The 11,477-nt window shown below is 34.9% G+C and overlaps 1 protein-coding gene across 1 annotated transcript; it reads right to left on the reverse strand.

The window, feature by feature from the left end:
• Positions 1-4,526: 4,526 nt before the first annotated feature.
• LOC133830649 (probable xyloglucan 6-xylosyltransferase 5) lies at positions 4,527-6,603 on the reverse strand. Its single transcript, XM_062260667.1, has one exon. It carries the CDS (start codon positions 6,240-6,242, stop codon positions 4,881-4,883), a length of 1,362 nt encoding a protein of 453 aa, XP_062116651.1. The 5' UTR covers positions 6,243-6,603; the 3' UTR covers positions 4,527-4,880.
• Between the last annotated feature and the right edge of the window lie 4,874 nt (positions 6,604-11,477).

The raw sequence follows: 11,477 nt of genomic DNA on the forward strand, positions 1-11,477 counted from the left end.
ATTGAATTATATGTTTGGATTAAACTGTTACTGTTGCCTAGCTTATCACTTGTATTCTGTTGTTGATTAAACTAGTTGATCTAAGGTTTATTATGCACACTCTGTTATTATCTATGCTTGTTGAATTTAGTTTTCGTGTTGGACCTTGGCTCACAAGTGCTACGTAGTGCAAGTAAAGGCAAGGGAAAGCTGGACCAACCATGAGTTGGAGAGCTTTGGGGGCGGTGTGTACATCGGCAGCTGCTCGACCACCACAGCCGATGGATATTACAGGGACTAGAGCCAAAATTTGTATTTTTCCATTTAGGCTAGCTGCAGTTGTATTTACTTTTGAGGGTTGTAACGGCCTTGTAAACATTATTTTTTGGATCCCGTGTATCAAACTCTTATTTTAATGAAAGTCAACAATTTTATGATCAAAATCTTTTAACCCTAACTTGTTAGTTGACTTTAGTAGTATGTCTATGTTCAAACGACTTGATTAGCAAGTCTTGCACTATTTTAAACACAAAGTGTAACGGTCTTGGTTACCCAGGGTGTTACAACCAACCCCCAAAATATTCTCAAGTTAACCATAATTTTCAAAATTATCCTATGTCCACCTTCCCTTACCTAACTTTTGGCTCTTTTGAAACATCTCAACATGCTCCATTCAACCACTACTACAAAATTAGGCTTTCTCTGCAGTTTTTTTTCCTTAATACACAATGATTTTTGGGAGTAATGGGAACTGCAGTGTAATCGACCATATCGAAAATTTCACGAAAAATCGCAGAGAAAAAGCTCATATTTCCCATGTTACCAACTTTCCTCTGCGTTTTATTTAAAAAAAAACCACAACAATATAATATTTTTTTAGGTGGGTATTAAATGTAATATTTGAGTCATTTAAACATTTTCTCTACGTTTTTTATTTAATGTTGAAAAAAAATGCACAGAGAAAACCTATATTAGTAATAGTGTACACATTAGGAAATTCCCTACCATATGTATTTCATACGCCTTCCATACACCAACCCGAAATGGTTTCAAGAGATTATAAACAAAGTATGGAAAAGTCTAGTAATCATTTGAATCTTGAAATGTCATCCACATCTATCTCCCAAACCCAACTTATAGATGGTGATGAAGGGTTGGAAAATGTGGTTTAAACAATGAAGAGGAACCAAGCCATAAAGGTATATCCAATTAAAAAGTTTTTGTTTTTGTTTTTATTTTTTATTTACTATGTTTTATAGTATCAATTCAATTTCTTATTTCTAGGTGAAGTGAAATGGAGCAAGGAAGTCACTATACTTCTGATAAGTGGATGGATTAATACATCTAAGAATGTCATCATGGGAAATGACTAAACTTCTAATTATTAGATTTTTTTTTAATGGGGCAAGGATGACTTGTTTAGATATTTTTTTTAACTATGTTAGATTGGTTAATTATTATGTAATTTTATGAAGTACTTTTAAATTTGGTGTAACTTAAATATTATGCAATATTTATATTAATTTATGAATTTTAAAAATTTAGTATGAGAATATTTCTAATTAAAAAATAATATATGAAAATTATATGTGGGATCATAGTGGGCAACTTTTGGAGTCGTCCACCATTGGACCATTTTTTTAAGAAAAGCTGCCAAAGTTGATGTGGATGAGAAAGAAAATAAAAATAATATTTTTAAGTGGGTTTTGTACTTGTTTATCCAAAATATTTGTATGATGACGTGGCACGGTTGAGGCGCACATAGACAGCACGTGACTATTTATTGATGAAGACTTGGTTGATTGACGACCAAGAGATCAAGAGGAAATTGAGCTGCTCGATAGACGCAAGGAATATGCAGAGCAGCAGGGAAGCTGATGTGCTGACGTATGCGACCTGATTTGCTTATATGACCGAGGCCAGCATTCAAGGACAACACGTGACTATTTATTGATGAAGGCCCGCTTACTTTTTCTTTTTTGAAAAACACAAATTTTTGTTGGAAAATTTTAAAATATATATTAAAATAATAATATTAATGGTACAAATGACCGTTGGTTTCATTTTATATATAAAAAAATTAATTTATTTTTGTTTTGCTTCTATAAATATACATTAAAATGATTCATTTTTCACACCTTCTATTATATTCTTCTACAAAAAAATTTGTAACACAAAATCCTCCTCTTAGATAGATTCTCAAAATTCTCCGTTTACAAACCTCCAAAATCTAAATTTTCAATATTCTCAAATATTTCACAATTTATCTAATTCTCCACATACCAACCCCCAAAATTCAAATTTTCAACATTCCCAAAGATTTTAAAATTCATCAAATTCTACACATACAAACCCTCAAAATCCAAAATTTCAATATTCTCAAGTTCCTCAAAATTTATCAATTTACCGACCCCCAAAATATTCTCAAGTTAACCATAATTTTCAAAATTATCCTATGTCCTCCTTCCCTTACCTAACTTTTGGCTCTTTTGAAACACCTCAACATGCTTCATTCTACCACTACTACAAAATTAGGCTTTCTCTGTGATTTTTTTTCCTTAATACACAGTGGATTTTTGGAGTAATGGGAAATGCAGTGCAATCAACCATAGAGAAAAGTTCACGAAAAAACTGTAGAGAAAAAGCTCCTCTTTCCCATGTTACCAACTTTCCTCTGCGTTTTTTTTAAAAAACCACAATAATATAATATTTTTTTTTGCGAGTATTAAATGTGATATTTGAGTCATTCAAACCTTTTCTCTACGTCTTTTATTTAATGTTGAAAAAAAAACGCAAAGAAAGTCTATAATACTAATAGTGCACACACTAGGAAATTCACTACCATATGTCTTTCATACACCTTCCATACACCAACCCGAAATGGTTTCAAGAGATTATAGGCAAAGTATGGAAAAGTCTAGTAATCATTTGAATCTTGAAATGCCATCCATATCTATCTCCGAAACCCAACCTATATATGGTGATGAAGGGTTGGAAAATGTGGTTTTACACAATGAAGAAGAACCAAGTCAAAAAGATATATCCAATCAAAAAGTTTTTTGTTTTTTATTTACTATGTTTTATAGTATCAATACAATTTCTTATTTCTAGGTAAAGTTAAATTGAGCAAGGAAGCAAATATACTTCTGGTAAGCAGATGGAGTAATACATCTAAGAATGGCATCGTGGGGAATGACCAAACTTTTAATTAGTAGATATTTTTTTTAGTGGAGCAAGGATTGCTTGATTAGATATATTTTTTTAATTATGATTGATTAATTATTATGTAATTTTATGAACTACTTTCAAATTTGGTGTAACTTAAATATTATGTAATATTTATATTAATTTATTAATTTTAAAAATTTAGTGTGAGAATATTTATAATTAAAAAATAATATATAAAAAGTATATATGAAATAATGGTGGACAACTTTTGGAGTAGCCTACCATTGGACTAATTTTTAAAGAAAAGTTTCCAAAGTTGAGGGGGATAAGATAGAAAATAAAAAATAATATTTTTAAGTAGGTTTTTTACTCTTCACAACCAAGGGTGTGATGCCAAGTGGAGCGTTAGCATTGGAGATGGTGTTAGTAATGGTTGTTATGTTTTGCAATGAAAAAAAAAATTGTTTTTAACACTTGTAAACTCTTGCTTTCACGCTTCGAGTAAATTAAATACTTTTTCTAGGTTGCAAGATTCCAGACATGTAGGTACGATGGTCTTGGTTTATATTATTTTTTTCAAACTCGTTGTCTTGGTGGGAGAGTGAAAAGATGAATTTCGGATTGTTTGTACACGAGTCCAAATTGGGGTCATATAGCCAAAAAAAAAAAAAACAGCAACAAAGGAATCTTGCCAAAATCAGTCTGTCATTTGCTTTTTATAGAGTTGTTGGCATTAGGCAGATCATGACAACTATATGTCCTATACCCCATTGATAGAATCAGAAATGTATAGCATGTACATTACTTTTCCCCCAATGGAAACAGCTGAAAAATGCAAAGAAAAGATTTATATGCCTAAAACTAGCGTTGTTTTCTTCTTTTTCTTTCAGCTTTTTTAAAGGCCATCACTCAATTGATCCCATATTGATTTGAGTCTGAGTTCCAATTTTATCACCCAAGTTTTGTCTGGTATTATCTATATATTGTCCATAAGATAACACACACCTACTTAGTTTTTCACTCACTTTCATTCAACATCCTTAACCTTTTTTTGTTTGAAAAGAACACATCATCAGTTCTCTCTTTATTTGTAAGAATAGCCTAAGGAAATTACCCAACAAAGTTTATGGCATTTTCCTTTAGAGAGAAAAATCAGTGGTCTGCAAATCCTGTATAGTGACTAGAAACTAGGGTATACATCTCAGGCTAACCAAAAGAAAAAGAAGGAGAAAGGACAAAAAAGAAAGAAAAAAAAAATCAAATTCCAGCTGATTTTGCACTTTCTCAAGACAAAGGACACAGTATATATGGTATTCTATAACTAAGGAGAATGTATGCCAAGGTTAGCTCTCATGGGAACCCACTGTTGATGCCAAAAGTGATTAAAATCAGATCAATACGTACATTAACATGACCCAAGTTGGTTCCTTCATCAACATCTACACATATTACAAAGACGAAATCAATGGGACAGTATACTGCCTTTGACAATTTCAACTCCTTTATAGATTCACTTCAAAAGCACTGATGATACAAAGATGGATATCAAACTTACGAAAGAATTCTTCTCTATTGATATCAGAAAGCAATGGCCAAAGACAACAGAACAAGCAAAACGTACGTAAGATGTGAACTGTTATCAAATATTAGATCTGTTTCTGTAGTTTATGAATCAAAACATTACCTACAGATCTTCTCACACAATGAAAGATTGATTGTATTACTACAACTCACTAGCTCTGCTGGGCCGGATGCCGCCGAATATCAAACTTGTCAACGTACTCCAGAGGAGTGACAGTCTCATTCCTGACCCTCTTGATCTTAGGACTCAACAAGCCCCTGTGCCTAAAACCATACAGCTGAAGCACCTGGTTATCTGCAAAATTGAATGCCCTTTCCATACTGCTCAAGCACTTCTCAACCGGGTAATCTCCATAGCTCCCACAAGGCTTGCAGCCCACAAAATGGGTCACAAATGGCCATCTCTCATCTCCCAATCCTGGATGATACTTCTCTATCATCTCTTCATAACGATCAACTAAACCAGCCCAATAGCCATGTAAGTAGTATGAATTCTCAAGAAACACCTTATCCATCCATTGATCCTTCTGTGAAAGCAATAAGTATATCAATGCCGACTGATCATCTGCCTCAAAAGCCGGCCTTCCCTTGAGAAAGGCAGTCAAAACCCTCCCCGCCTCTTCTCGAATTGGACCCTTAGGACCCATTGGAGCCCAAGCATCAAGCAAATCCAGAGACCATTGACAATTCCTAAACAAAAAGCTACCAGTATTCAAAGCAATCCAAGATTTTTGTTCGAACATCAAATCAGGGTACCCGTGAACGACCAAATTATAATTATCATACTTAGAGAGTGGGATCTCAAACACCATATCAGTAAACAATGCATCACTATCCATCCACCAAATCCACTCAACTTCAGGATGGGATAACATCAAACGCCTAAGTAATGGCAATTTTGCCCAATACCCAGCAAGCTCCTTATCCAAATGAGCCAAATTATACACAATCTCAATCCCATGGAGCCTACAATAATCAATCTTATTCTTAATACCTTTCAGCAAATAATGATCCCCAATTGGGTTATCACAAGGCTTAGGCGGCGACCCAGTTACGAGCAAGATACGAGGCTTACCATTAACATAGCTGGGGAACTCGGGACTCGAATCAAGCCAGGCTTTCCGCTCCTGGTTCCAATTTTCGATCTTGGGGCCAAGAGTGTATGTAACATTTGGATTGATCTCAGACTCGGCAAGCTCATCCGGGTCGTTGGGATCACCGTCGGATCGGATCTCGGCGAGGATCCGGTTCGTCTCCTCGATGATGTTCTGGTTGACGGCGTCGGCGTCGGAGCCGCCAAGGTTTCCGACGCCGATAGTTCCACGAAGAACAAGGATAGTAACGAAGCCACATAGAATGGTAATCTTGATGTTGTTGAAGGTTTTTTGGATCTGACGGCCACGAGGTAAGCTCCCAAATCCACGGGTTCTGCCATTCACAGCTGAACCAGTATTACTAGTCGGTAACCCAGTTCCTCCAATTCTCTTCTGAGCCGTAAAGCTCTCGTGCCCCATCTTTCTCGGCAAAGTTTCTCAGACTATATAAATATAAATATATGTCTGTAATGGTATATATAGACAAGAAGCCAGAGATAAATCTTTTAAAGATTTCGAAAGAACTGAAAGTGGGTATTTGGAAACAAAAGTACTCAATCACTATCAACACTTGTATAATTGAGGAGCTTTGGATTTTAGTCTGGGAACGCACATGGGTCTTGAAGTGTTAGTGAGTTTTACAGAAGACTGGAGCAAGAGTACTAAACTCTAGGGAAGCATGAAAATGGAAGTTGTGAGAATAGCTTCCATGGTGAAGACTCGAGATGGCGTGAGGAGGGAGAAGTAGATGTAGAAGAAAAAAGAGAGGGACGAGTGACTGACCCAACAAGCTTTATGGCCTTATTTTAAAGTTAAATTTTTGTAATTAATTAATTATTATTTGAAAGTTGTCTGATATGAATTTTTTATTTTTGGCTATTCTTTTTTAATTATTAATATGTCAAAATTGTAAATGAACCTTCGACTTAAAATCCAGCGTCTCCGGACTGTATTGCACCATATGCTCGGCTGTCTTCGACGCGTGAACCATTCTTTCTCGTTACTAATTAATTACTTTATTTTGAATAAAGGAAACTTCCCCTTAATCAATTCTTCTACAAGTCCAACATTGTATAAATAACATGTTTTTTTTTAAATAAACTTTTATTAACTAAACAAATCTTACTTTTTTTCATTTTAAAATTATTTAAGGAAATATTTTTTTTAATATCAAAATTTTAAATCATATTAATGCTATTATTATTTACAGATTGATACTAATCCACTTTTATATTTTATTTTATAAGTGTTCATTAGGTTAGATGAAAAACGGGTTATAGTGTTTTAGTTTTTAATTTTTTATTGTCTAATTTTCTGATTCATTTTTGCGTACTCTTTAACTAAACAATAAAACTAACTTGTAATCTTACACTTTTTAAATTTAAATAATAAAATTTAACCCTGAGGGTCACTTTAGTGAGGCCATAACTTGTTGTAGACAGGGAGTCGTGTCTCCTGAGATGGCAGAAGCTATGGGGATGAGGGAAGCGCTGAGCTGGCTCAAAAAGAAATATTGGAGCCATGTAGTGATTGAGACTGATTGTCTTACAGTGATACAATCTCTCCGCAGTTCAGTCTCAATGGATTCTTATTTTGGGGGCATTATTTCTGATTGTAAACAATTGATGAAAGATAAGAATATTAGTATTGTTTTTGTTAAGCGATCTGCGAATGGTGTTGCTCATGTTGTTGCAAGAGCATCCCTTTCACAGGCTGATCGTATTATCAGGAGTGTTGATTTGACTCCTGACATTGTGGATGTAATTTTGAAGGATATTTGCTAATAAAACTCCTTTTTTGTTTCAAAAAAAAATAAAAAAATTTAACCCTAACAAAAATAAATACTCACTCCATGAAAACTCATATCTAAACATAGAAATTAATTAAAATCACATATAAGTTATAACCCCCACCCAAAAGGAAACAACCTTGGACAGTATGAATAAAGGGTAAAATCATAACAAAATTGGCAAAAGTTAAAATCCTCATTAGAGAATGGTAATAAACACTATTATTACAACAACAAACCCAAGTGAAAACTAAAATACTAATAAGTCAAACATAAACAAAAACAAAATTAAATAAAACAAAACCCAAACAGAGGTGCAAGACTCCAAACAATCTCCATCACGGGTCACCCTCAACCACAAGCCACGACCAACTCCATCGCCCACCAGAAGGTTACAACACTCCTATAACTACCAAGCCACCACCAAAGTTGCTAACACTCGTAGCCATGCAAGCAGACCCTCATACTACCTCGGAGGTGTCAACCACCAACCCAATGCCCCCCATATAGTAAAAAAAATGGAGCTTACGACCATAACGTGAACACTTGAAATAAGCCAACCGCTAGAGAACTAGAGAGAAGTCACGCTAATTGAGGAAAGACAAATATAGATTATTGGCTAAACACCACTAGTGAGAGCATCACCTACAACATCACTTCTCTCGGCTAGGGTGTGCCACACGCAAGGCTATGGCTAGCAACAACACCCCAACCAAGAAGAGAAAAAGAAATGAAGCCCTAAAACCTTAGGGAGGAGAGAAATAGTCAAGCAAAGTAATTATTTGACTCCTTTTTATTGCGCTTTTATACTAGTTTATAATTTTGAATAATTACAAACATGATTTCAACTCAATTTTTTACTAACAAACTTTATGACAAGACTAAAATACTCTCAACTTTGATTAATTATTTAATTAAAACACAAAATAAAATAAAAATTAAAAAATAATAATAAAATCATCTCTCTTCTCTCAAGGGCAACCAAAAGTCTAAAACTTGTAACCATTCTAATTATGCTACTTCGTCTACTATGCAGACCAAGAAGGTACTTTCTTCCATAATACAGTATAGCACTTGCATGGTTCTTAGGTTGTCTACCCGTTGCTTCCATTGTCTTGACAAGTCTCTCAAATAAAATAATGTCGAGATATTCATGTCTCTGAAACACCAAGAATATTCAAAGCTCTGAATTCTTGCACCAGTTTTTATTCCATTCCATAGGATGCTTCCACCTGAGGCTTTGTAGACTACCATGCATCATGATGAGCCAACCAAACAAGCTAGGATCTGTACAAGCCATCACAGACAAAGCATTCAAACATTTGTTACTATCTGGAGCTTCTCTGATCTACTTATCACGAGCTCACAGCTTTGGAGAGTCAAGATGCAATCTTTCCAATTGTGAAGCATGTTTGTATAAAATCAACTTCTGATAGTAAGTTTCCTTCCGCATTCACCTCTGAATTAGTGAAAACATAGAAAAAAGTAGGGAAAATGCTTTTATTGAATCGGAAATTGTACAAGAGGAGCAGAAGTATATATAGGTAGCTTAGAAGAATTGGTTACAACAAGTAACCAGAGATTACGCGACTAAAACAAAAATTATTCACATTAAGCAGCTAACTAAACAGTATACAATACTACACTTAACTGAACATAACTAACTATATAATAGTCCCCTTCAAGATGGATTGTATAAGTCAAGGACACTTATTTTGGATACAATATCATTAAAAGCAGTAGGAAAAAGAGCTTTTGTAAAAATATCTCCAAGAATGTTTTTGGAAGTGACGAGGATCATTTCGAGTGTGCTTTTGGTGACTATTTCCTGAACTAAATGGCAGTCAATATCAACATGTTTCGTTCGCTCATGAAAAACTTAATTTTTTGATATGTGTATTGTAGCATTGTTGTCACAGTACAATAAGGCATGTTGAAGATAATTAATGCCAAAATCTTTTAGAATTGCTGAATCCAAGTTGTAAACCGAGTTTTTCAGAAACTATATATGTATTAAGAAGTAAGAGCTGAAAAGAAAGGATTTGAGATGAACATTCAGAGTTTTTATGCGATTGGGGTGTTAACGAGACTTAGTCCACGATTCAGTAGTATTAGGCTTTAGGGAGTATTTTGACAATGGAGTTTTCTACAAGTTTTACCAGAGTAAATGCTTACAAGAGAAAATCTGGGATCCCTGCTATAGTGCACAACTGACCTTATTTATAGGCAGTCAAGTGCAATGGGCTTGGGCCGAATTAATCAGGCCCAATAAGGATGTAATTACAGTTTTCTCGCTAATAGAGCCACAATACAAAGAATATTACATAATAAAATATAGCTAATTTGGGCCCATTGGGCCAGCTCAGGTGTGGCCAAGCCTTATAGCTGCCCATTGTACGTTAGCTCAGACTGATCCGTGTGGGCTTCTAAAAGGATCCTGGGGACATAATTTGTAAGACTAGTGGCAGTACTGTTTCCTAGGAATAGTGTACGTTCCGCGCGTACCCTCTTCTGCAGGTTAGTTGAGGAGACCAACTTTCAGATTTCTTGGGGACATGTCAGCATCAGGGAAGATCAGGCTTACCCTATCTCGACGTATGGTCCGGGTTCGTTCACTAATGTCTTAGTTTACTTACTGGAGTCCTGGTTCATTCACTAGGACTCGGGTTCATTTGCTAAGATGGACATTGTGACACATTATCTCCCCTGGATTCTTGATAAGGTCTATTTCCATCGACTAGTTATTCTACCACCTCAATTGGCATCCCGGATGGTGTAGTTTGGTCGGGACTGGGAGATGAGTTGGGTCTGCATCTCAGTCTCAGTTCCTTTGTTATGCTTGTTGGGTTTTATGCCCTTATAAAACCATGTCGGACATGTAGCATGATTTCATATTATCAATAAAAGTAGTAGAAATCATTTAGTTTGACAACCATGTTGCTTGCTTGTTTTATTACATGATTATTGAAATAATACAAACATTTATAAAATCCTGAACATATGGATAGTTACAATTATAGTGACTAGGTCACAGTGGATTATAGTTGTAATTATATGTTCAAAAGAACGAGTCCTAAGATTAGATCAGTGCATTGGATTTTCACTGATTAGGCAATCTACGATATGATCTACTTACACATTCAGGGTGTGATGTCTTGTCCAAGGCATCAGCCAAGTAGATAAGATCGGATGTATTTAGTTACATCGGACTAGGACCGATATTGATTATTGATTGATAAATAAGTATCGTTGTTATCAAATCTAATCAATGTCACAACGTTGACCATATATTAAGCCGATCTTAATTCTGAGTGATAATATTCTGCTAATTATATTATTTAAATCTTTTGACTTGTTCGTTACCAGCTTACCCTACGGTCTAGCCCATACTTACATCTTGGAGATTTATTAGTGTAATTGAGTGGGAGTATTATTCATAGATACGAAATCTATAACTTCTGTATGAGAAGTGAAAAGATGATTTCCTTAATTGCTTTGTTCAAAAAGTTAAATGATTGAGATCTCATTTCTGTGATTAAGTTCACGGAAATATCATTTATAAGGAACTTAGTGGGAGTTAAGGATAAAATACTGATGAGGGGTAAAACGGTAATTTGCACCCAGCTCGTTAGTAAGTCATCGATAGAGGATTGACTGATTGTAATGGTTATAACAATGGATAACGTATTTATGGTTTTGAAAATACGTTCTATGAATTCAAGAGTTCAATTCCGAGTCTATAGTGGAGTCACGAGGAATTAATAAGGTAGTGAAATTATTCGTAAATAAATTCACGGTAACTTATTGGAGCTTGATTTCATGGATCCATGGTCCCCGCATCACCTTTGAGTAAATCATCTAGAATG

The sequence above is a fragment of the Humulus lupulus genome, chromosome 4, assembly GCF_963169125.1.
Source record: "Humulus lupulus chromosome 4, drHumLupu1.1, whole genome shotgun sequence".
NCBI classification, from domain to species: domain Eukaryota; kingdom Viridiplantae; phylum Streptophyta; class Magnoliopsida; order Rosales; family Cannabaceae; genus Humulus; species Humulus lupulus.

Coding starts and splice junctions, on each gene's coding strand:
- LOC133830649 (XM_062260667.1), bottom strand. CDS start 6,242: ATGGGGCACGAGAGCTTTACGGCTCAGAAGAGAATTGGAGGAACTGGG.